General features: G+C 42.0%; 1 protein-coding gene across 5 annotated transcripts in view; it reads right to left on the bottom strand.

The window, feature by feature from the left end:
• WDTC1 (WD and tetratricopeptide repeats 1) overlaps positions 1–26,812 on the bottom strand; it is a 63,119-nt gene extending 36,307 nt beyond the window's left edge. The window contains exons 1-4 of one of the 5 annotated variants that reach the window (XM_023635350.2): positions 25,776–26,181; positions 21,500–21,634; positions 9,962–10,109; positions 8,168–8,251 (exon numbers count right to left, since the gene is read on the bottom strand). In XM_023635350.2, the coding sequence (XP_023491118.1) occupies positions 8,168–8,251; positions 9,962–10,009 (132 nt within the window). In that variant the 5' untranslated portion in view covers positions 10,010–10,109; positions 21,500–21,634; positions 25,776–26,181. Of the gene's footprint in view, positions 1–8,167; positions 8,252–9,961; positions 10,110–21,499; positions 21,635–25,775 lie in introns of all 5 variants that reach the window. The other 4 variants (XM_070260651.1, XM_070260650.1, XM_023635343.2 and 1 more) reach the window with 4 other exon arrangements.
• Positions 26,813–27,130: the final 318 nt, after the last annotated feature.

Raw genomic sequence — 27,130 nt, forward strand, 5'->3', positions numbered from 1 at the left:
ACATCTGACATAAGGCTTAATATCCATAATATATAAAGAACTCACACAACTCAACAACAAAAAAAATCAAACAACCTGATCAAAAAATGGGCAGGAGACGGGGCTGGCCCCGTGGCCGAGTGGTTAAGTTTGCGCGCTCCGCTGCAGGCGGCCCAGTGTTTCATTGGTTCGGGTCCTGGGCGCAGACAAGGCACTGCTCATCAAGCCACGCTGAGGCGGCATCCCACGTGCCACAACTAGAAGGACCCACAACGAAGAATATACAACTATGTACCTGGGGGCTTTGGGGAGAAAAAGGAAAAAATAAAAATAAAAAAAATAAATAAATAAATAAAAATGGGCAGGAGACATGAACAGACATTTCTCCAAAGAAGTTATACAGATGGCCAATAGGCACATGAAAAGATGTTCATCATCGCTTTGCATCAGGGAAATGCAAATCAAAACTACACTAAGATATCACCTTACACCCATTAGAATGACAAAAATAACTAAAACAAATAGTAACAAATGTTGGAGAGGTTGTGGAGAAAAAGGAACCCTCATACACTGCTGGTGGGAATACAAACTGGTGCAGCCACTATGGAAAACAGTATGGAGATTGCTCAAAAAATTAAAAATAGAACTACCATATGATCCAACTATCCCACTACTGGGTATCTATCCAAAGAACCAGAAATCAGCAATTCCAAAAGTCCCATGCACCTCTACGTTCAGTGCAGCATTATTTACAATAGCCAAGACGTGGAAGCAACCTAAGTGCCCATCAACAGATGACTGGATAAAGAAGGTGTGTTATATATACACAATGGAATACTACTCAGCCATAAAAAAGAACAAAATCGTCCCATTTGTAACAACATGGATGGACCTTGAGGGAATTATGTTAAGTGAAATAAGCCAGTTAGAGAAGGACAATCTCTGTATGACTCCATTCATATGAGGAATTTAAAAATGTGGACAAAGAGAAAAGATTAGTGGCTACCAGGGGAAAGGTGGGGTGGGGGGTGGGCACAAAGGGTGAAGGGGTGCACCTACAACACGACTGACAGACAATAACGTACAACTGAAATTTCACAAGATTGTAACCTATCATTAACTCAATAAAAAAGAAAAAAAAAAAAAAGAAAAAAGAAGTAAATAAAAGAAAGTGCCTAACAGTCAGATGACAGGTTAAAGAAGAAAATGTTTAAGAAGCATCATTCATGTCATCCATCCAAACCTCCAAGTCTTTTTGATTCCAATGCAATGAGCAGTTTTAGATCATGATTTAGTTAAAAAATCTAAAGTGCCAAGATTTGAGAGTGCCAAGGACAATTTCCCATCACAAGAGGGCAGAGTGCAACAGCACTGATGTACTTCTTGATTCAGATCTTCCTTAGGAAGAAAAACCAGGGACAAAATAATGAAAAGACCTAAAGGTGAATGGAAACTGGTCACAGAAGACAAGAACTTTCAGGAAAGAAATAAGAAAAATAAAGAAAATCAGCTTAGAAAAGTAGATTTTTCAGAGGCTTGGGGAACTGGTAGGATGAATACAATGGAAAGAATATCTAAGAAATAGTTACCCAAGTTAACTTGGATGCTTTTTGAATAGGCATCTCTGTGGGTACAAATTCTACCAATATACAGGAAAGGTAACAAGATACCACACTGGTTAAACTTGGAATTTTTAAGAAACTCAAAATGCAAACTAGAAAGTCAAAAAGTAAAAATCAGGCCACATTATGAAGCTGGAAGGTAGAGAAATAGTATGGTTGAATAGGGACAAGGTTAAGAAGGCTAACTTAAACAGAGGAAATCACAAAAGCCAATCAAACCTGAGAGTTCTCTTTGTTTCCTTTTGCATTTTTCAAAAGCATACAAGCAGTAAATTAGGAAATCCAGGAAAAAAGTTTCCCCCAGATAATAAAGAAGAAAACGTTATAATCAATAAACCACAAAAAGACAGGAGCTTTTACTGTTGATTTTACCTCTTTTATCCCACTTCCAACCCCCATTAATCACCTCTTCCTAATGCCAAAAATCAACTGTTGTTAACCAATGTGTGGTCCACATGTAACAATGGGTGGGAAATAAAACAAGGGAAGGAAATGACCATAAAGTGGTTTTAAAAGTTAGATGCCATCAAATCAGCATCTTAGGACTAGCATCTTAGGAAACTTTTTTTCCTCCCTCTATTTTATATGTGGGATGCCACCACAGCATGGCTTGATGAGTGGTGTGTGGGTCCGTGCCCGAGATCTGAACTTGCAAACCCTGAGCCGCCGAAGCAGAGCATGCAAACTTAACCACTACACCACTGGGCCAGCCCCTGTATACTACTGTATAGATGAGGAAATGGGTGTTAGAAGTTAAAGGACTTATCCAAGGTCAAAGAGCTAATAATGGCATTTTTATTACTATTTGGGGAGGGAGTCACAAAAAGGCATCCCCTCCATCCTCAAACTAGGAAAGAGAGAAGTAAGATAGACTCTTAAGAGTTAAGATTGTAAAAATCACTACACTTGAACATTTCCTCTTCCTTGGCTTCCATGATACCATGTTCTCCTCAGATTCTTCCACCTCTATGCCTGTTCTTTCTGTCTCCCGTGGGTAGAGTAAGAGAAGAAGCAGGTAATCTCTAAATGTTGAAACACCTTGGTTCTTGGTCCTGGGCCCTCTTCTCTCTCCTACTTTCTGCCCAGGGGATATTATCTAGTCAGGCTGTTTCATGACTCTATAGACCACTGGTTCTCAAAGTTTTTAGTCTCAAAATCCCTTTAAACTATTCAAAATTATTGAGGATCAAATAATCCTCATAATAATTGAGGACCTCAAAGAGCTTTTGTTTATAGGGGTTATACCGATTGATATTTACCATAGTAGAAAATAAAGCAATATCTCACGCTATTAATTTCATTTAAAAATAACAATAGGGGCCAGCCCCACGGCCGAGTGATTGAGTTCATACGCTCCGCTTTGGTGGCCCAGGGTTTCGCCGGTTTGGATCGTAGGCGTAGACATGGCACTGCTCGTCAAGCCATGCTGAAGCGGCGTCCGACATAGCACAGCCAGAAGGCCCTAACTAGAATATACAACCATGTAATGGGGAACTTTGGGGAGAAGAAGAAAAATAATAAAAATAACAATAACAATAATGATAAAAATAAACTAACACATTTTAAATGAAAAGTAACTATATTTTCCAAGATAGAAGAATTTAATGAGAAAAGTGGTGTTGCTTTACATTTTTGCAAACCTCTTTAATGTCCAGTTTAATGGAAGACAACTGGGTTCTCATACCTACTTTTGTATTCAGTTTGTTGCAAATTGTTATTTTGGTTGAAGTATATAAAGAAAATCCAGCCTCACAAATATAAGTAGTTTGAATAGGGAGGAGTATTTTAATAGCCTTTTCAAATAATTGTAGATATCCTTCTTGTCAAACTCTACAAGTAATGCTTTCTTCAAGTTACAATGTGGAATCTGAAACCACATAAATGAACTATTGGTACCCTGCTACATTAAAACCTATTGGTCTATTCTGCATTATGCACGGGTTTTTTAAGCATGTATGACTCTGTTCCACCATACAGTGGTCATTTTGAAAACAGCGACTCACTGAATTTGAAGATCTTCAAATGTTAACATTCACTATACAATATTGTTGACATCTGTTAACATCACCACAGATCTTATCAAAAAAGTCTTTTAAATATTGAGAAGCTATCAAGCTCATGGTGGCAGATACAAGTTTTTTTTATGTTCTTTTTTTGTGATTCTGCTTAAAAGCTCAAATTTTATCCTTGGCAACAAATAACTGTCAGTTGTTTTTCTTGAAGTGACAGCTCACTTCATTCATTTTTAAGAAAATGTCTGCCAAATACCCATGTTTGAATAGCCACAGTTTTCACCTGCTACTCATTCTTTCAGATAGAGTTTCATGAAAAAAGTGGCTAGTCGAGCTTGCAACTCAAACAACTGAACAAGTGCTTTTCCTCAAGACAACCATCCTAGTTCAGTATGCAACAGCAGTATTTTATAGATCCTTCCCATCCCAGAAGACAGAATACTGGAGAGATGTGTGCTTAAGGGTTGAAAATGAACAAAATTAATAACTTTTACTGCTTCACATCAAGGACATTTTAATTAAAACTGCCTTCTTTCTTTGATCACTGCAAGTGCATGAGGCGAATAATTCAACAACAGTTCAACGCTACTTGCCTTGATTCATGCTAAGGTGACAGTAGTTTTACTCACCATTTTTTATTTTGTAAATTTTTAAACGAATTCACTTTTGTTTTTTGGGGTTTTTTGCAAATAACGTCTTTAGTATTACTATGAAAGTAGCTTTGACCTCATGGATTCCCTTAAAAAGGTCGTAGGGATCCCCAGGGCTCTGCAGACCACACTTTAAGAACTGCTACTATAGACTCTCTATGTCCATGACTCTCCAGTTTTTATCCCAGTCTATGCCCCTCTCCTGATCCCAGATCCAGTGGATCCTCTAACAACGATAGAAATGTCTTTGCTCTTATGAGAGGCCAAGTCCTCTACTTGAACTCTGACCCCATCCCTTCCAGCCTTCCCCAGGATTCTGGTCCTTCAGTCATTCTGTCCTTCTCCTATATTAGCAATCCCTTCCTCTCTCATCAACATACAAACATCCTCTAGTATTTCTTCCCATTCTTACAAATCTCTCCTTTGATCCCACAGAACCCTCCAGCTACTGCCCCATACCTCTGTTTCCTTTTGTAAACAAAGCTTTTGAAGAGTTGTTTACAATCTCAACAAAGCTGGAAAAAAACCAAAATTACTTTGAAGAGAGGAAACAAGGAGAATAAAAAAGATGTCATTCTTCCTCCAATCTCCTGAAATGACTCCCCATCAGTTAAAGCCAACCAGAAGAGTGACCACTGACCTATCTGTGCAAATGAGCTGCCCAGGCAGTGAGCTGAAGAAAAAAAGGTGAAGACTAGGTGTAGAGGGACAAGAGCCGGTATCTTTGACAGTTTACCCTTTTGACTGCTTACATGCCACATTCCTTTCATCTGGGGGAACGGAAGAAAGGAAGAGAGGAAAGGAAGGAAGGTGGGGGAGGGAGGAAGAGAGGGAGGGAAGGAAGGGAGAGAGGGTGGAAGGAGGGAAGGGTGAAGTGAGGGAGGGAGAGAAATTTCCATCACCCTCTAAAAAAAAAGGAAGAAAAAAGAGAGTTGTCTATACTTGCTGTTGCCACTTCTCCACCTCCAATCACTCCTCAGCCCCTCCAATCTAGCATCTATTCCCACCACTCCAGCAAAACTGCTCTAGTCAAGGCCACGGTTACTGTTTTGTCCTTACCTTACTCCACCTCTCAGCACAGACTACAACTGACCACTCCTTCTGTCTTGACATACTCTCATTAATTGGCCTTTATTCTCTTCCGGTTTTGTTTCTTTTCCACTTCACTGACTATTCTTTCTTGGTTAAGTTTTTATCTCCTTAGCTTGTAATCAACTTCTGAAAGCTGGAGTGCGTCAGAGGTAGGTCTTGGACCCTATTCTCTGTGGCTCCATTGCTACTTCTGTCTCCAGATTTTCCCCTATAGTCCACATCTCTCTCCCGATTAGTACTGTCAAGTACTTACCTGACATCTCCACAAAGCTATCCAACAGGTTTCCCAACTTAACATGTCCAATCTCTGATGTTCTCCCAAACCTATTTTTCTCCCAGTCTTCTTCTTTCCATCTGCTCTCACTTCTCTAAGTCTCACAAGTGACAAAGCTGGGATTTAAACTAGGTCTTTTTTTTTAAACATCTAAGCCTATGTACATTCCTTCATACTATGTGCTGCTACTACAGGTCCTGGCCAAGGTGGCCTTTAGACAAGTGCAAACTGAAACAGTCCACTTTAAAACAATTTTGTTTTTGAGTTCTAGCCCTTGGGAAACAATAGATGGAATTCCATTTTGTGTTCATAGAAGTTTCCAAGTCTATTCTGGACAAAGTTATCAAACCAGGAAGAGATGGTAGAGACAACATGGGCTGGGTGGAGGCAGAGCCAAAAGGAGGGGTCTAGTACGCCAGGGGTCACTGTCTACTTAGCATCCACCAGAGCAGGGTTTCTCAACCTCGGCATTATTGACATTTGGGGTTGCTTAATTCTTTGTTGTACTGCACATTCTAGGACGTTTGGCAGCATCTCCAGCCTCTACTCACTATATGCCAGTAGTACCCTTCTAGTTTTCACAACCAAAATTACTTCTGGACATTGCCAAATGTCCTCTTCGAGGTAAAATCCTCCTCGCCCTGCCCCCAACGGCACTAGAGGGACATACTTTGAGTTATGTTCCAAAGGAAAGATGCAGAGAAACTAAAAAGAACAGAGTAAAGGATAAATAACAAAATATCTCAAAATACTACGTCTTCAAAGAATTCTTAGAGATATGGGAAAACAATCATGATATAAAAGGAGTTTACCAAACTGAGTAAATGGTATGAGCCCCATTTTGTAGCAAAAAAGTTTACATAAGCATGGAAAAAACTGGAAGACTTAAGAATCATAATCATTATTTATTGAACTAGCTCACTATGATCCAGGCACTGTATGAAACACTTCACACAAATCTTCTCATTTAATTGTCACAGTGATTCTCATTTATTGCTCTGTTTTACAGATCAGGCACCTAGGGGTAACTTGCACAAGCATATATAGCTGTGGAGAAGATAGGTCTTGAAACTTAATTTATCTAGCTCCAATGCCCATCTCTTAACTAGTATTCTGCTTCATAATACACAAAGGTGGTATACCAAACATTAACAATGTTTATCTCTAGATGGTAGAAATAAAAATTAATTTGTTTCTTCTCTATATTTTTCTATCTATTCCGTATTTTCTACTATGGCATTTATTGCTTCTATAATCAGAAAAAAAATTTTAAGTGAAAGCTCTGCAGACAACTTGGTTACATGGAGAAAAGGATTATTATATGTGAACTTAAAAAATACAGAAAATTCGGGGCTGGCCCTGTGGCCGAGTGGTTAAGTTCGCGCGCTCCGCTGCAGGCAGCCCAGTGTTTCGTTGGTTCGAATCCTGGGCGCGGACATGGCACTGCTCATCAGACCACGCTGAGGCAGCGTCCCACATGCCACAACTAGAAGAACCCACAACGAAAGAATATACAACTATGTACTGGGGGGCTTTGGGGAGAAAAAGGAAATAATAAAATCTTTAAAAAAAAAAAATACAGAAAATTCAATGTAAAGTATGATTACAATTTTGTAAAAACATGCAGGAGATAAAAGGAAGTATACAAAATGCTAATAGTAATTGTATTAGGGAGGTGGGACTAAAGCAATTTTTACTTACTTTTTCCATATTACTATTAATGTAGTCATATTTTATAATGGATAAAAGTTTATATTTAAAAGAAAGCAACAACAGTTATCTATAATATCATTACCTCGAGATAACACTGTTAACACTCAATAAATTTCTTTCTAGTCTTTTTCTAAGATCAACATAATCACTTAAAAACACTATCCTGAAGAAACCAAAGAGAATTCTTACTCAACCTGCAGATAACACTAAGTTGGATAGGATAGCTAAAAGTTGGATTCAAAACATGATCTTGAGGAAAGAAAGAGAATGGAACTAACATTATGGAGTCTCTGTGTTAGACACAATGAAAAACCTGAACTTCTGAAGCCTTGGCTCCCCATGGACGCACAGGACAACACTGGACAAGGTATGTGACCTTTCTAAACCCGTTTTTGTTTTTTTTTAATACCTTTTCTTTATCGACCTCCCCACAGCATTTCTTTGAAGCTATAATGAGAAAGCATGTGTGTGTGCACGTGTGGGTGTGTGTGTATAAAAATACTTTGTAAACTCTAAATTCTTGTTCAAAGGTGAGATCATCACCGTCCAAGCCAATAGTAAAAACAGTGGTGTGCAACTAAACAACCTTTTTTCAAGCACAGAGCAAATAATACAACCAAAACATAATTTCTGTGTGACCATGTCAATCACTAATCTTGATTCAGATTTGCCTGCCTAATAAAACTGCTGGAAAGGAGAGGTAACCTTCAGGTATGACCTGCAGAGAAAAACTTGTTTATGCTTGAATGATGCCAAGAGGATTGTCTGCAGGCAGAGGATGGAGAGCTGGCTATCTGCATCTAGGGTGCAAACTGGATCTCTTACCTGCAGCTCTGCTTCCAGGCCCAGTCGTCTGATAAAGGGGTCAGTGACATGGTAGCGCCGCTCAAAGCTCAGGGCACCCCGCTCCTGGGAGACAGAAACAAACTCATAGTTTCATTGACTCAATTCAACATGATTTACTATGTGCCTCTTATGTGTCCAGCTCTGTGCTGGGCACCACAGGAACTAGAAAAGATAAGAAATTGGCTGGCAGTAGCTTGCACTGTACTTGGGCAGGGATTAGAGAATGACAGAAGAAAATATATAATTAAGCACTAAGTTGTGCTTGTTGGGTTACAAAAAAAAGTCAAAAATGAAAAAAAGGAAAGAAAAAATTGGAAACAATAAATAGGGAATTTTTCCATATTTAGGCTGGAGAGGGTGGGCACTGTCTTTAGGATACATAGTGTAGGGAATATACAAAGAAAAAAAATAACTTGCATGGACCCCCCAACTCTACGATCCTGTGCCTCTAGGAAATGGTCCTTGCCCTTGAGGGCCACTCAGTCTAATGAAATCACAAAAAAACCTATAAATGGACAAAGCTCCAAAAGGATTCAAGGATGCAGGGAAAAATACACAAAACACAGACTAACGTGCACCAAGTACATGGCTCATGTACAGGGCTGGACTCAATCCTTCTGGATGATGACCACAGCTTACACTGCAGGCCACTTAATTTTTAAAGATTTTTAATTAGGGGCCGGCCCGGTGGCACAGTGGTTAAGTTCGCTCGTTCCGCTTCGGTGGCCCAGGGTACACCGGTTCAGATCCCAGGTGCAGACAAGGCATTGCTTGGCAAGCTATGCTGTGGCAGGCGTCCCACATATAAAGTAGAGGAAGATGGACACACATGTTAGCTCAGGGCCAGTCTTCCTCAGCAAAAAGAGGATTGGTAGCTGATGTTACCTCAGGGTTAATCTTCCTCAAAAAAAAAAAAGATTTTTAACTAAAAATTTTTTTAGCACTTAACCTTTTCAAAGAACTTTCTTATGTTCTTTTGGATTTCATTCTCAAGATCAGTCTGCAGGCACTCAGACATTATCACTTAATGTCACAACAGAATATCACAACAGAAAACTGAGACACAGGGAGGTAAAATAAAGTCTTATATGTAGTTAATTAGGGCAATGGTGAGGTTCAGCTCCTGACCCCAGCTTGGGGTACTACAGAAGAACAACATGTCTTGGTTGAATCTCTTCCGTTAAATCCCCGTCCTCCTTTACTGAGGGTTTCCCTGACAATGCCTGGGCTACCTCGCTAAATGAACTTGACTGCCCAGTCATCCATTCATCTCACAGTATTGGAGTGTCTTCTGTGTACAGACTGCAGAGGACAGGTGCAGGCTTTGGTACAGGAGACCCTCAAAGAAGAGAAGAGAAGAAAGTCTAAGCTGACCTGGGACTAAGACTCTCCCAGATTCTGTTATACATACAACTTATCTCCCAGAACAACATGAAGAAGCTATGTTTACTCCTGCTGCATCCCCTTCCACACACACGGATGTGCACACACATGCACAACACACTGATCAGCCTCCCCTCATCAGCCTCCATTAATCTCAGCAGCCCACGTACAAGCATTTGGACAGAGGAGTCTCCATGAATTCCATGTTCTCGGGTAAAAGAAGATGGGAGTCAAGAGACCTTGATTCTAGTCCTGGGTCTAATTAGCCACTCATTAGCTATGTGACTTTAAGCAAGTCACAGACTGTAAACCTCCGTTTCATCAGCTGTAAAATGAATCTGTGGAAGAAAAAGGAGCTCATGTTCTGGTTCAAAGGTTTGGGCTGCTTACCTTGATCTGCCTACGGATGAGGTCTCTAGTTATGTTGACTTTTGCCATCTTCTCTTAATGGATTCAACAGAAGGAAGCTATAGAAGGATCTTCAGGACCCTTGAGCATTCCAGCCAAGCCCAGGTCCACAAGACACACATTTAATTACCTGGGGAAAAAACATCATCAAACCTTGCAGGATGGAATAAGGTGGCTTCAGAGACCTGATTCCACCCCTCAAACTGCCCACCAGCCCACCCAGTAAACTGGCTATAGCCTATGGTTTATGACACGATAGGCCTACTCCACAGCGGTGAAGAACCTCTGGAGGGTGTAGGGGGTAGGAGGGCGGGGAGACAATGACTCACAGCCACAGGAAGTATTGGAACACACACTGAAGGAGTCATGTGTGCCTCACCATAAAATGGGGAGTTGGATATGAGTATGAAGGAAGATGGAAGTATATCTTGAAGGTAAGAACAAGGCACACAGCACGAAAGATGTCCAGTTTCACTTGCTCAGTATGCATCTGTGGCAACCAGTCTGAAACTTTTATTTATGCTTCAAATCCCTGACCCTCAGCTTAGCTTTCGCCAAAACCAAATCAGTATCACAGACAGAACACCCAACCATCTAACAGATTCACAGAATCAAAGAGCAGACAGGAAATATAATGGTGACCATGTCCAAGATACAATCCAATAGAGAAATCCCCCTTCACAATCCTGATAGGTAGGCTTTCTGTCTCATGACCTCTTGAAGCAACTCATTCCTCTATTATACAACTGACAGTGAGAAAGACCTAGTAACCTCATTTCTGATAATTTACCATAAGAAAACACAAAATATAAGAAACAGAAAAGTTGCACACCCAAGCATACCCATCACAGATTTCGTAACAGCAAAAAAATTAAAAACACCCAAGTTTCCAATGATAGAGGAACAGCCAAATAAGGTATAGCCATATGATATTACACAGCATTAGAAATGCTACTTACGAAGGAAAAATGCTTACATCCCAACAAACGTTTATATAATAACATGATGCTTTTTCAATAAACAAAATTATCACAGCTATGTTTAAGAAAGGAAATATAGGGGCCGGCCCAGTGGTGTAGTGGTTAAGTTCGTGCACTCTGCTTCAGCGGCCTGGGGTTCACAGGTTCGGATCCCCAGCGTGGACCTAGCACCGCTCATCAAGCCACGCTGTGGTGGCATCCCACATAAAACAGAGGAAGGTTGGCACAGATGTTAGCTCAGTGACAATCTTCCTCAAGCAAAAAGTGGAAGACTGGCAATAGATGTTAGCTCAGGGCCAATCTTCCTCACACACACAAAAATAAAAATAAAAAATAATAATAGCCGTCTTTGGATAATAGTATGACTGACATTTTTCCTTTTACTTTATGAAGTTTTCAAATTTTTTCTAAAAAAGCACATTAATTTTGTAATCAGGCGGAAAAAATAAACCATCAGCTTTTAAAATAAAGTTCTGTCACCTGTTTATTTCCACCTTTTGGTCCCGGTTCCACCTCTAGAGCCACATAGAAGGTCTAGTCTTTCTTCCCCATGATGGCCCTTTGTACGGTGATGATGGCTCTCAAGGCCCACCAGGCCTCTCTGTCAACCCTCCCAAGCCAGCAAGACCTCCCGAGGCCACTGCTGGATCTCCTGCCTCTGGCTTTCCATCAGCTGGCCTCCTGCAGATGCCCAGCTTCCTGAAATCACACCTTTCTCCACCTGATCTGTGGGCAGACTCCTTCCTTTCCTTTGGCATTTAACCTACAAAAGGAAACTCTCTATATAAACACCACGTTATTGCGGATTTTTTTTCTTTAGTGCCAGGCACACAGTAGGACAATAAAGAACTTGCTGCCTGATGTTCGTATTCAGTCAAAGTTCTTTGGGGCTTATGCCTCCATGATCTGTTTTGGGATCATAGGTTCTTAAAAGGGCAAGAACCTTCCCTTAAAATGTGGAAGCTATCAGCACTGCATCTTAGTGAGCATTACCAAGGAGATATGGAAGTCACTAACACTACCTAGGATCACAAAACCTGGGAGCACCAAGAACATCAAGGGATGTCAACTGAGAACAACTACAGTTTCATGATGGCTTTTCCAAGGGCCTTTGGCCATCAAATTAAAAATGTGAATTTGAACAAACTGACATAAAGTAAACAATGGCCTGCAATTGTGTTTATGGTTCTGGTTTGTGATATAACGGTCAGAGCCAAAACAACAACAGTAACTTCCCTCACAATCACCAAGAATATGGGGTAAGGCTCAGAGTGGAAAGAACACCAAAGTCAGTGAGCATATCTGGTATTAACACCAGCACGTGGCCTTGGTCAAGCCTCCATCTCTCCAAGTCAGTACTCACTCCTGTGACTCCCAGGCACAGGAGGCGCTGGAACAAGCACTGAAGGGGCCACGCATGCTTCACCAGAAACAGCCTCACTCTCTACCCCAACATCCTTTTCCTTAGAAGACTTCTGGGAAAGTCAAATGAAATAATGTTAAGTAAAAAGTTTTTTGTTTAATTCTATTTTGAAAAGAATAAAAATACTTTTATCTGCTAAGAAATAGTAAGTTGCCAAATATTATGCACTTACTATGTACCAGGAATTGTGCTTAGTGCTTTATGGTCATTCATTCAACAAATGAGCACAAGAAGCTTCCACTATATGCCAGGTACTATTCCAGGCCCAGGGGATTCAGCAGTGAACAAAACAGGCAAATTCCTTACTCTCATGGTACTTACATTCTAGCATTCTAGAGGGGACAGATAATGAATGATAATACAAATGAAATAAGAATATATCCAGTAATGAGAAGTGCTACGATGAAAATAAAACAGGTTGATACAAGAGTGACTGATGGGCTACTTTTAGACTGGAGGTCAAAGAAGATGTAGTGCACATCCGTGCAGTTTTCTGGCTGCTTAGCATCTGAATCCCTTCCTGTATTTTGGGAATTTCCCATCTAATGAGTCTGGTGGGAGGCATAGCGCCTTTCCACTATGAAGTGAGAACGGTGGAGACTAAGATTCTCTTTCTGAGGCTTGCTTGCAGCTAGAGTGCGTGTATACGGCCCTGGCTATGGCAACCAGACACATCAGCCCCAGACCTTAATTGGGATCTGGTATCAAAGAATAAGAGGACCACGGAGAGTCCACGATAGCAGCAAGGAGTGGCTATAGTGGCCATTAAGGTCCAGTCAGCTGGTGGTAGTGGTGTAAGCTGTATAAGTGGCAGCAATGACCTCATGGACTGGTTCTGTGAATGATTTTGGCTGTGGGTCCTGGCTGCTTCCCAGTTTCCCTTGTTCGAGCCCATTCTTCAAGCCTGGCTTTGTGGCCTTCTCTGATATTTTGTGAGTTTCCCTACTATCCTTTCAATAATCAGCTGAGGTTGGTTTCTGTTGCTCACAAGTACAAATCTTGCCTGATACAAAGGGGCTCTCTGAGAAGATGACATTCAAGGAGCAACATGAATAACAAGAAGTCGCAAAGAACCATGGGAGACCCTTCTGAGGAAAGAGAACAACCAGTGCTAAGGCTGTAGAGGAAGACTGGTTCAAAAAGCTTGTATGGTAGATGCTGTTACTATCATCGTTTTGTAGATAAGGAAATAGAGTCGTGGACATGAAACAATTTTCACTATGTCACACAGCTAATAGACTGGAGCTGGAGCAGGCATTCAAACCCAGAGCTGTATGCACTTTTAACCATCATGGTATGTAATTCTTAGAGTAATGATCACCATGAGAATCCACCAAAAGAGCCAACTAAATTGTCACTACTCATTCATTAATTTTCTTAAAACATTCACTGAGTATTTACCAAGTACCAAGCACTGTGCTAGACATGGGGGAATACTGAGATGGAAGACATAGTATCTATACCAAGACAGCACAGAATCAAAGGCAAGGCGCTTTAGCTAAGATTGGTGTGCGGCTTGAAAATACTAAAAGGAACAAGAGGAGGATAAAGCAGAGAAACCAGACAAGCAAAAAACCAACACAATTCAGGTAAATGGCAAGAAGGAAACTGGGATTTAAAACAATATCAGACTGGTAGGCAGAGATTTAAAATACCAAAATGTCAAATTTATTAATTTTTTTAAAGATTTTACTTTTTTCCTTTTTTCTCCCCAAAGCTCCCTGGTGCATAGTTGTATATTCTTCATTGTGGGTCCTTCTAGTTGTGGCATGTGGGATGCTGCCTCAGGGTGGTTTGATGAGTAGTGCCATGTCCGCGCCCAGGATTTGAACTGACGAAACACTGGGCCACCTGCAGTGGAGCATGCGAACTTAACCATTCGGCCATGGGGCCAGCCCCCAAAATGTCAAATTTAATATAACTATTGTTCAGTTAGCATTTTGGTGAACATTTCTGTTCCCATCCTGAGAAGAAATGATGGCATCCTGGCAGACAGCTCTTTTTGGAGCACGGCTACCTTCTCCCCTCTCAAGGAAACAGGGATTCAATGCCTTTCCACAAACTTTTACAAGCAGACAAGCGTAACTGGAAACACTTCTACGAAGAGATTATTTAAAGGGTTCATATCGGGGGGAAACACTCTCAGATCTACCAAGGAGCACAACTAGTTTCATATTTCAGTCCAAAAATCTCTCAAATATAAATAATCAGATAAATAAATGAACAGTTATTTTAATATGAGAAGGTTTAATCATGGCCAGATTTTAAAAGCATTATTTCAAGGAGGGCTCTGAAATAGTCAATTCTACAGAGTAAAGAACTCATAGACGTGGAATGATATGAATGAAAGATTTGGAACTGGCAAAGGAAGTTATATATACGATTAAACACTAGAAAAGACTCTATCAAGGGGATTTCTATCTCGGGTGCAGTATGCAAATTACATAATATTTGGTTCTGCTGAGAAGGAAAAAAACTGAAATAAGTGACTTCAAGAATCCATAAGATAAAATTTTCAATGCCTATTGTCCCAGGCACTGTGGCGGACTTCGAAAATATGGCAAAGAACAAGACAAACACAGATCCTTCTCTTCAAGAGCACACAATATAGTCGTCATTAACTGAATGCCAATGGCACCAAAGCTACTGTAATCAGAACTCCATAGAGGGACTAAAAAAGGCTAATTTAACCAAATGACCAAAATAGATAGCTAGGACAGTAAACTGAGAAAGAACAGCATGGAATAATAAATTAAATCTTGTTTATACTCATTTATTCATCCAACTTAAAACAAAGTACAAAAATGACACTGCAGAAAACAAACTAAACATGACAGTAGAATAAAAAGGACAACTTGGAAACCACTAAGGAAAATGAGAACTTAAACACACCACAAGCAACTTTTAATGTATATTCTTCATTCTAAAGATAGCACTAACTGAATAGACCCTTATTTTCACACTTAAAGATTTAACAACATTGAGGGTTAATTTGTTTTCAGAACACGAAAGCTCAATAAAAACTTTCTCTAGCTAGAGTACAGAGGTTTAAGAATGGCATGTACTGTACTTTAGAATATTGCAGGCCAGCTCCAGTTGATACTCAACGAAAAGGAGGAAGGAGGAAGCCAGTTTCTGGGTGTTGGGAATATGAAAAATATAAAAATACCTAAGGCACAGAGAAAAACATATGACATAATGTTATAAAGAAAATATGAGCTGCTATGCAGATGTTACACCTCCCAAAAGGTATTCTATGCCTGGAGTCCTAAAATGCCTAACATATCACCACTTAACCCCATCCCTTCCACAAACTTTTAACCTAGGCTACTGGGAAACTTTCTTCCATGGGCATATGTCTACTATTATAAAGGAAGCTAATAAGAAAACAAAATTCAATTAACAGCTTGATTTGGAGGAATTAATCTACTTCATAATGCAAAGGGTACCAGTAATATAATAGTCTGAGGTCAACAAGCCTTAGAACAAAGTACACCCAGTGAAGATTACGCATATGGAACCAAGGATTGAATGGTAATATCCAAACAAACATGAGAAACCACCCATTTCAGGTGTGCCACAGTCCTTTCTTGGGCTCTGGATAATGTAGCAGGAAAAGAAGCAAACTTAATATACTTAGGCACCTGGGCCTGAATTCTAGCCCCCTCACTGGGCCAATTGGCACCTCCTTAGGGAAGTTACTTAACCTTTCTGAGTTTCAGTTTCCTCATTCGTAAAACTGGGATGCTAACCTACTTCAATGGGTTGTTGTGAGGAATGAATGATGAAATATATACGAAAGTACATGATAGTACCTGGATTGTAGTACATGCTCAACAGATGTTGGCCAAATCTGAATTCTACTAAGACCTGATTAACTCCTATTATCTATGCTCAGCTGCATGGTTACAATATTTCTCCCTTACTTCCTTTCCTACCACAGAGACAATGCTGACATTGGGGATTCCACTGTAGGATGGGGGGGGCATTATTACAGTAGCTAAAAGTATTATTCATAATAGCTAAAAAGTGGAAACAGCCCAAATGTCCAACAACTGATGAATGGATAAACATAATGTGGTATATACATACAACGGAATGTTATTTGGCCATAAAAAGGAATGAAGTACTGCTACATGCTACAACACAGATGAACTTTGAAAACGCTATGCTAAGTGAAAGAAGACCACATATCATATAATTCCATCTCTAGGAAATACCCAGAATAAGCAAATCTATAGCAAAGAAAGTAGATTTGTGGTTTCTTGAGGTTGGAGGGTTTGGGGGATAGAAGGATGACAGCTAAAGGATATGTTTCCTTTTTTTAAAAAAAATGTAAGTGAAATTCAGGTAACATAAAATTAATCATTTGAAAGTGTAAAACTCAGTGGTATTTAGTACATTCACAATGTTGTGCAACTATCACCTCCAGCTAGTTCCAAAGCATTTCTATCACCCCAAAAGAAAAGTCTATATCCATTAAATAGTTAGTCCTTAGTCCCTCCTCCCCTCAGCACCGGGCAATCCCCAACTTACTTTCTGTATCTATCAATTTACCCATTCAAAATATTTCATATAAATGGAACCTTTCAACACATGGTCTTTTCTGTCCGGCTTCTTTCACTTAGTATACATTTTGAGGTTCATCCATGTTGTAGTATGTATCAGTATTTCATTCCTTTTTATGGCTATTATTCCATTGCACTGATATGCCACATTGTGTTTATCCATTCATTCATTGGCTGTTGTGAACAGTGCTTCTACGAACATTTGTGTAAAAGTACCTGTTTGAGTACCTGTTTTAAATTGTTTTGGGTATATATCTAGGAGTGGAATTGCTGGGTCATATAGTATTTTTAACTTTTTAAGGAATCGTCAAACAGTTTTCCACGGCAGGTGTACCGTTTTACCTTCTCACCAGCAACGAACAAGGGTTCTATATCTCTACATCGTCACCAACAAGTGCTTCCCCCCTCCCCCCATTATAGCCATTCTAACAGGTGCAAAGTGGTATTTCATTGTGGTTCAGGATTTTTTTTGAGATGATGAATATGTTCTAAAATTGACTGGTGATTGTTACACACATCTATGAGTATACTAAAAATCACTGAATTATACACTTTAAGTGGGTGAATTGTATAGTATATGAATTATATCCCAACAAATTATTATACATACATAAAAAAACAAAGAAACTACTGATACTGGCAACAATGGATGAATCTCATAGATTCTGAGCAAGAGAAGCGAGACATAAAAACATATATACTGTATGACTACATTTATAATAAGTTCTAGAACAAACAAAATTACAGTTAAAAAAAAAATCAGAAGTGTTGCCTGGGGGCATGGAGATTGACAAGGATAGGAGATCTGAGAACTTCCTTGAGGGAGAGAAAGGTTCGATATACTGATGGGAAGATGGGTTACATGGTATTGGAAATACTGGTTACATGGGTATATCCATTTGTAAAAATTGTACAGTCAAGATTAGCGGATTTTAATGTTTGTAAATTTCAACTAAAAAATAGAATGGGAGGTGGAAAGCAGGGGAGGTATAGATGAAACAAGAATGGCAGAATGTTGACAGTTGTTGAAATAGGATGATGAGTGCATGGGGGTTCAATATACTGTTCTATTTATTTTGTATATATTTGGAATTCTCTCTAATAAAGTCCAAAAATCCTTCTTTCCTATCATAGAGTCATTCAAAACATGGAAGATTGATTAATGAAATGGAAAACCATTAATCACATAGTTAGAAAACCAGGTTCAACACATAAATAGACATTCCAGCCTTGGGGGGTAAAAAGACAAACCAAAAAGTCAACATACCTATAATGCTATGACAAGAAGGATATGCACCAAAAATGCTAGCCAGTGGTTATCTCTCTGGTAAGAAAACAGGCAATATTCTTTTCTTTCTGTTCCTCTGTATTTTCCAAGTATTCTACTGCTAAAATTTATTATTTTTATAATAATGTAGAAATAGCAGTTAGGAACCAGCTTTGGACTGAAAGGAACTTGAGTTTGAATCTGGCTCTACCACATGCTATGCTGTGTGATATTGGGCAAAATTATTTACCTTCTCTAAGCTCCTGGGTTTTTTTTTCCCCCTTTGGAAGATTAGCCTTGGGTAACATCTGCTGCCAATTCTCTTTCTGCTGAGGAAGAGACTGGTCCTGAGCTAAGAGCTGTGCCCATCTTCCTCTATTTTATGTGGGATGCCTGCCACAACAAGGTTTGACAAACGGCACGTAGGTCTGCACCCGGGATCCAAACCTGAGAACCCCAGGCCGCCAAGCAGAACATGAGAACTTAACTGCTGTGCCACCAGGCCGGCCCCTCCTGGGTTTTTGGGTTTTTTTTAAGATTGGCCCTGAGCTAACATCTGTTGCCAATCTTCGTTTTTTTTTCCCTTCTCCCCAAAGCCCCCCAGTACATAGTTGTATATTCTAGTTGTAGGTCCTTCTAGTTGTGCTATGTGGGACACTGCCTCAAGATGGTTTGATGAACACTGCCAGGTCCACGCCCAGGATTGGAACCACGAAACCCTGGGCCACCAAAGCAGAGCATGTGAAGTTAACCACTTGGCCATGGGGCCAGCCCCGCTCCTAGGGTTTTCTGAACCTGCAATGTAGGTATATGTAATAACAGCTATCTCACAGAGTTATTTGGAACATTAAATGAGCTAATGCATTGCATAGTACTTAGCACAATACCTGCCATGTGGTAAGAGCTCAAGAAACACTTCAATAAAAACTTTCATCTGTTACATGAGATAATAACAGTACCTACCTCATAGGCTGCTGTGATGGTTACATAGGATAACTGGCACACCGTAATACTTACTAAGTGTGAGTGACAGTATCACTTGTAATAAGAAAAAATTGTTTAAAAAAAGCTTCCCCCTAAAAAGTGAGACACAGAGCTGCCACATGACTCAGAAATTCCACTCCTAGGTACCTACCCAAGAGAAATGAAAATATATGTCCACATGAAAATTTGTATATGAATGTTCACTCATAGCAGCACTGGTTATAACAGCCCTGAAGCAGAAACAACCCAATGTCCATCAATGGATAAATAAAATGTGGTATATCCATGTAATAGAATATTATTCAGCCATAAAAAGTAATAAAGTACTGAATCTTGCTACAACATGGATGAAACAAAAACATTATGCTAATTGAAAGAAGCCAGACAAAAAAGCCACACATTGTAAGAATCCATTTATCTGAAATGCCAAGAATAGGAAAAGCTATAGAAATAGAAAGTAGATTAGTGGTTGCCTAGGATTGAGGGGGAAGATGGGAGTGATTGCGGGTGGGCAGTGATAGCTGGAGGATATGAGTTTCTTTTCGAGGGTGAGGAAAATGCTCTGGAATTACATAGTGGTGATGGTCGCACAACTTGGTGAATATATTAAAAAGTGCAGAACTGTACACATCAAAAGGGTAGATTTTATGGTATGTGAACTATATTGCAATTATAAAAAAGAAAGAAAAGCCTCCAAACCCTTTCTTCTTTTCTCTACCTCAAAATCACAACTTATGCAAAGAAAATTTAGTTCTCACCCTTTCCTTCATCTGTCTCCTACCTTGAACTGTAACTGTTTATGTGACTTTTCTTCCTTAAAAGACTAAAAGCATCCTAAGGGTCAGCTCTTCATCTGATTCATCTATTGGTCCTCCTAGGTCTCCAAGGAGTGATGTGGGCTAGCAGGTGCCAATAAACTCTTGCTGAAGGAACAACAGCGTGACTACCTTGCATTTAGATAGTGTTTTATAACTATCAGAGTGCTTTCATTCATGCTTTTAATTTGAACTTCACAACAATCCTGTGAGGAAGCTGGAAAGCTACTATCATCCCCATTTAACAAGGGAGAACTGAAGCACGATGCTATGTGGTACTGAGGAAAAGCACTGGACTAGGATCTAGGGTCTTGTGCTCCAGACCAGGCTCTGCCTCCTACTGGCTGTATGACCCTGAGTGAGGCATTTCACTCTCTCAGCCTATTTCTCCACCTGTAAAACGAGCGGCAGACTCTGAGATGACCTACAAAACCCCTTCCAATGCCACTAGCCTATGATTCTAAGGACACACTGCTGGGTAGCAGTAGACTGGAGATGGAACCCAAGCCATCTGTATTCTCTTTCCTCTGGACATGCTGCCTCCCACTGCAGGGAGTGCCCCCAGCCCGAGTGACAACTGACCCCCTTTCAACATTCTGAATTATGCAAAAGATGTACGCAAGTTTCCTTTCACTCTATTTGTGGTGGTTTTCCTACTGGAGCAATCCTATAGAAGAGAAAAAAGTGCAGTTCCAATGCATAAAGCTCACTGGAACTAGCATAATAAAACAAAAAGAGTGGGGCCATGGAGTCCCACAGACTTAAGCTTCAAATCCCAGTTCTGCCACCTACTTTCTGTGAGACAGCACTTCTAAACACCAGTTTCCTAATCTGTAAAACAGGGATGACGCCTACCTTTGCAGAGTAATGAGGAAAGGAAGAGCCACACATGTAAAAAGCCTGACACTGAGCCTGGTAAATAATACTTACTGAATAGTCTAAGCATTTTACAAGTGTTATCTGACAGATTCCTCACAACAACTTCATGAGATAGGTACTATTATTATTCCCATTTTACAGATAAAGGATCTGAGGCACAGAGAAGTTAATTTGCCCCAAGCTACATTTATTAAATGGAGAGTCAAACTAGATAGTTTAACTCCAGGGCCCAGGCTGTTGGCCACTAAAAGATAGTTACTATTACTTTCTTTAATCAGACCATGTCCATGCTGTCTCGCCTAAAAGAAACTTTGTCTCTCACCATTCCTCAGGATTAAACTAAGGAATCAAAATCACTTCGACTCTGCTGGTCTCAAACACAAAATTAAAGAGTGCATTTCAGGGTCATGGACTAAGTTGGCACAAGGACAGCATCTGGGAAACGTGTGGTTGATACGACAGGCCCAACAGCAAAGTATTTTTGGAAAAGTTCTTTGTCATCTTTGGGGTTCCTGGCTCAAATGAGCCCCCATTTGGGACTTCTCTGTGGAAGTCCATCCTAGGAAATGCTTCACTTTCTAGAAGGCTCTGGATGAAAACTCACCTTGATGTCTTCTCTGCCTGAGTGGGTTCTGTATCGCCATTTGAGCTTTGTGAAAAATGTTCCTTGAAGTTTTCAGAACTTTGCTTTTCAGTGATCTTAGCTAATTTATCTGCCTTCTCCTAGGGCCACAATTACCTTAAGGTAGTAGAAGGGAACAGAAAGAGAAAAGGGAGCATATTTTGATAATGCTGTCCTCTCTCACTGTATTTAAGAGCATCCACAGTCTTGGATTCTGGCTTTAACTTGCATCCTTCCGGATCCCACCATGATTTAATTATCTCTCACAGGGAAGCCTTTGACATTTCACCCTCTAACTTTACTCCTAGCAGAAAGGTCAAGGAAAGCTAAACCAATCAATTGGAAATGCCTCCTTTCTAATTTAATTTCAGCTGTGTTATATCCAGACGTCTGACTCAGGAGGGAAGCAGGTAAGTCATCGGCATCCAAACACTCGGGCCTCAACTGATGAAGCTGCCTGACCAGAAACGCCTGATTCCCATTCCAAGAAAGTCTCCCTAAAAAGTTCGGGGATAAGCACAGTTTTATGCTTTCTGAAAGTAGAATCTGGGAGTTATGAACAAGGACAAAATTTTATCAAGGTCCTGATCCTAACACTGCCTCAGAGAGCCCCTGATAGCTACCTGGGCAAGGTCTGATTCTGGTCCATCCCCCTCCCCAAGAAAATGGGGTTAATAACCTCCCCAGATGGCTACAGGGATTAAGGGTTATTATTCTTGGCATGCACGTCTGTCACAGCTCTAGCAGTTGTGACCTTGTTCATCCTAAGACATTAAATATAAAAATGCAAATAGTGATCCCTGAATCTGATGCTACAGTAGGGTGAGAATTTCCTTTCCACAAGGCCTTTGACACAGTCTCCTGTACTCCAACCTGTTGGCTAAATCCGCCTCTTATTCAGGCCTCAAGTTTTTAAGGTATTAGTCACTAACACCACAAAGCCCTTCAAGCAGTAGGCAGCTATTATTAACAGCACAAAGAACAAGCCCCAGAACTCTCACAGTTTCAGTGAGGCCCGAATTCACCTTAAAAGTGCCAAAGTGGAACCTCCTTACCCCCAAACACAGGCTCTTGAGGGCAATCAGTGAGGTCTAGTGAAAAGCATACATTACATCATTTAGTCCTCAAAAACTCATTGTAAGTTAGGTGCTGTCATAAGTCTTATTTCACAGATGAGGAAACTGTAGCTCCAAGAGGACATGTGATTTACCCCACGTGACACAGCTAAGAAGGTGCAGACACAGGTTCAAATGTTAGCTATGTAACCTCCAGCATATATATATTTTTTTACTTTCTGGAGCCTCAGTTTCCTCATTTGTAAAGTGGGGATAATGACAATACCTACCTCATAGGGAATTTCTGAGGATTAAATGAGATATTGTAGGAAATCTGTCTAGCAAGTGCCTCGCACAAAGTAAGTATTTAATACATGTTAGTTTTTTACAGATCAAAATGACAGAAGTTTGATATCATTTCCACATAATAAAAGAATTTAAAATACTAAAAGACCACTTAGTCCGATTACCTGCAGAAGGATGAACTCCTCTACCATATTCTTGATAAGAAGTGGCATTGGCAAAGCCTCTTCTTGAATACCTCCAATGACAGGTAACTCACTCCCTCACAAGGCAGCCCATTTTGTTTTTAGAAAGCCAAATTCTCTGCTATCAAGCCAATGTCTACCTCTCAGAATTTCTGTCCTTTGATCCTAGTACTCCTTCCAAAACGACACAGAGAAAGTCCAGTTCCCTTTCCACATGACAGTTCTTCAAGTATTTGAAGGCAGGTATGGTGTTCTCCTAGGCTTTTAGCTTTGGTCCTTTCAGCTCATCCTCATGTATCACAGTCCCAGAGGAGTCAGACCTGGGTTTGAATTCTGATCCTCTCCCTTACTAGCTGTGAGACCTTAAGCAAGTTATTTAACCTCTCTGAACCTGTATCTTCATCTGTATAATAGGGAAAATGATTTTCACCTCACAGGGCAGTCATGAGGGTTAAATTAGATAAAGTAAAAACACTATCCAGCAAAGAGCCCAACATATACCAGGCCTTCAATAAATGCCAGTCACTTTTTAGGATGTATTCCAATTAGTAAATATCTCTCAAAGTAAATTAGTCAGAATTAAGTGTAATACCAAGGGATTGGTTTCAGATGGCAACTTCCAGGGCTTGGGTTTTTGAAGAGCTTTCTTCTTAGATAGCTAAAAAGAAAGCACAGCCTAGGAGTTATGTGGGTCCATCTGCAATGGCAGCCCAAAGATGCAGTGGAGAATCTGGAAAGGTGAGGATCAAAGAAGAAAGGAAATAGGATGGATCACTAAACCAGTGACCCAAAAGAAAAGGTGAGTATTACCATATTACATGTTGTCTATGACTCCCTCTCTGAGACCCAGGACTGCACATGCAGGCCACATTCCCTAATTCAAAAAGGAGAGGAGAAAAAGAAAAAGAATTAAGGAATAATTAAAACCACAGTTCCGGGTCTTCCTAACAGTTGGACCATCAGGATCCACAGATGTTTAGCAGAGGGCTTCAAGGTCTTCAGTTGTATCCTTCCAGATCCTCAAGTTCAGGTATGTGGAAATATTCTACAAATGATGTCTCATGAGTCAATACTGAGTTCCCTTCCAGCTAGAAAAGTTGTCAGCTCTGTGACAACTCTCAAACTCAAAACTGGCAAATCATCAATGTTAACACCATCGCCATAATCATTACACATATTCTCTTTCCTTCAGTGACCTCAAGGGAAGGACTCCCAGGTAGAAACACGGATTGTTGTTCAGTTATTCTGCAGAGTTGACCCAAAGAACTGCTTCTACAAATTGAGATGTGACTTGAACATAAGTATCTCCAAAGAGGTCTAAAGAGGGAAGGATAGCAGGACCCCAGAATTAAAGCAGTATGATCACAAACTATGGCAGAAAAGTTTGTTTCCCACCTGTCAATGAAATACAACAACCTGCACTGAAGAAATCCATTGTTAGTCTCAGACGCAGCCCAAAGGAGCCTACTAGTTACTCCTTGGTTTGTGAAAGAGGATCTGGTTATTATACTCAACAGCCAAGATTCAATTCAATTAAAAATATAAACATTATAAGGAAGAATAAGCCAGAACTCAAACCAGAAATAGCCTTAAATAGTTCCTTCACCTCAGTTAACAGACTGGCCACCCAAGGACCGTAAGGTACAGAAAAGCTTAGTGCAGGCCACTGGGCATACTTGTGCCCTAGGAGGGGATTTCATAACGTCTGAGTCAGGAGGCGCCCTCAGAATAGTTTTCCTCTCAAAACTGTTTCAGTCTTCGTTAAAAGGCAACACTTCACCCTGATCATCTACCCCATCCTTCGGAAGAATGAGGAAGCTACAGCCACCCTACCAGGCTTCTAAACTCATAACTTGAGAGGAAAACTTTAAAGTTGCTCTACCACTACTCCAGGAAGTTAAAGAAAGTCATAGAAGAAAAGGACTTCGGGGAAAATAGTCAAATTAGGCTGTTAGATATTAGTCATAAGTCCCGGTACCTCTTTCCTAGAGACCCTAGTAGTACACCTGCAGAAGAGAGCCAGAGGGCACTAAGCAAATTCAACCTGGCTGGCAAGAAGGCGTCCCACTGCAGCTTTCAGAAACGAGAATTGGATCCTGCTGGTTCGCAGTCTCTCTTCTACTCTACACTTCCTATTTACCCTTTGAAATGGGCACTGAAAAGCCCGTTCCCAAGTAAAGGCCCTTTGTACAGCGCCACAGTCGCCTGGTGGAAACACCTTGGCAGAGTTCAGTTTAGTGCCAGGATGGGCCACTGAAGGCATCTGCAGCTGCCAGAAGCCTGGACACGGACGGACCGACGGACGGACAGACACACACACACAGAGGAAACCAAGTGAGCAGGTCAGGTCTACGTTGCCCTCCCGGCACTTCCACCTGCCCCCTTCTTCCTGAGACCGGAGCCAGATCAGATGTCAAACAAAAACTCCGCAAAAAAGTCCCGTGATGGGACGACTTCCACCTCTCCGTTGGCAGAGCCTCCCCCGACGTCCCGGCTAGCCCTCCGTCCCTATCCCGACCCCAGCCCGCTCTGCCCTCCGCCCCGGCGAGGCCTGCCCCCTCTCGGGACATCTCGGAGTCCCGAAGCGGGCAGGTTCAGACCCCCGGGCCGGCAGGACTAGGGCCGGCCCAGCGCTGGCGGCCCGTGTGTCGGGGCTGCGGGAGCGGGTCCTCGCCTCGGCGGCCGCGGAGGACAGGGGGCGGCGGCAACCCGTACCTGTCAGGCCTCTTCCCAGGACCAGCGGCGGCGCAACTTCAGGAGCCCATGTCCGTCCGGGGGGCCCGGCCCCTCTCCCGGGAGCGGGGGCGCGGATCCCGGGGAGGGGGCTGGGGGGCCTGGGCAGCTCTAGCCCCTTCCCATGCTCCCCGCCTGGCGCCTGGCCGAGGCCGGACAGCGCCTCCGCCCGCCCCTGCGCACAGCCTCACACCCGCGCGCACACACACTCACACTCCCTCGCGCGCTCTCACACACGCACTCCCCTCCCTCCTCCTCCTCTGTTTATCTCCTCCAGCTGTCTGGGGACCCAGGAGAAGCCCAGCACCGCGCCTGCGCCACGCAGTCTCCGCCCCCGGCCCGCGCTTCCCAGCCGGCGGCTACGCTACGGAGTCGGCGCCAGGCCGTTTCCAGAATGGCGAGCCGGGTCCCCCCACGCCCCGCGCCCGGTCAACGTCTGCTGCCGGTGGCGCCCACTAACCTGCTAGTGGGGGAGACCCGCACCGGCGCGACCAATCCGCCTTGCCGCTCGCCCGACCGGCAGCCAGTGGGCAGGCGGGAAAGTCGGGCTGAGCCCTGGGGCATTCTGGGAGTCGTAGTTTTTCTTCATCGGAGAGCTCCTGCAGAGCGGGCTCAGCCCGTCCAGTTGCCATTAGTTACCCGGACGCACCGCCCACCCCACATCCACATAAAATGCTCCCTCACGTCGCTTCTGGAACATCCCTCCACGCTCACCCATTGGCCCCTAGAGCTCGAAACAGGCTCCTAAGAGCCTCCTCGACACTTCCTCAGAGCCCCTGAATTGCGGGACCCTTCAGGCTGGGATCCCAGGCCCCCTAGGACCAAGCTTCGGCTTACTCCTTCCTTCTGCGGGGGAGGGGGGGGGGGCGGCGGGGGAGGGGGGGGGGCGGCGGGGGAGGGAGGGAGGGCGCTGAAGTGGCACATTCCTCTCTCTTGTCTCCTGGGCCTGAAGGAAGAGGAGAAAAAGGAATCAGTCCTACATCAAGCGGCCTGGAGGGGAGCAAGCCACACACACCTCTGGGAACCCTCAGGCTGATGGAAGAGACAGGGTCCATCTGAGACTGATGCCGAGGTCCTGCTGTTCCCACCTCTGAGGAAGAGAGGTAGTTCCAGCCTTGTGGAGTCCCAAGTCTGATGGAGGAGATACCTCCCTTCTAAAGAATTTCCCGAGGTGACAAGGGAGCATAATGCCTAACTTATGAAGGCAGAGACCAGGCTCCACCCATGAGGAGCCTCAAGTCAGAAAAGGAAGACAGTGTCATCTTTTGAGAATGGAAACTTGTCACTCATCCACAGGGTGCCATTTGTCAGATAATAATAATTTTCTTTTATTGAGT

This window comes from Equus caballus, chromosome 2, assembly GCF_041296265.1.
Source record: "Equus caballus isolate H_3958 breed thoroughbred chromosome 2, TB-T2T, whole genome shotgun sequence".
Taxonomy (NCBI): domain Eukaryota; kingdom Metazoa; phylum Chordata; class Mammalia; order Perissodactyla; family Equidae; genus Equus; species Equus caballus.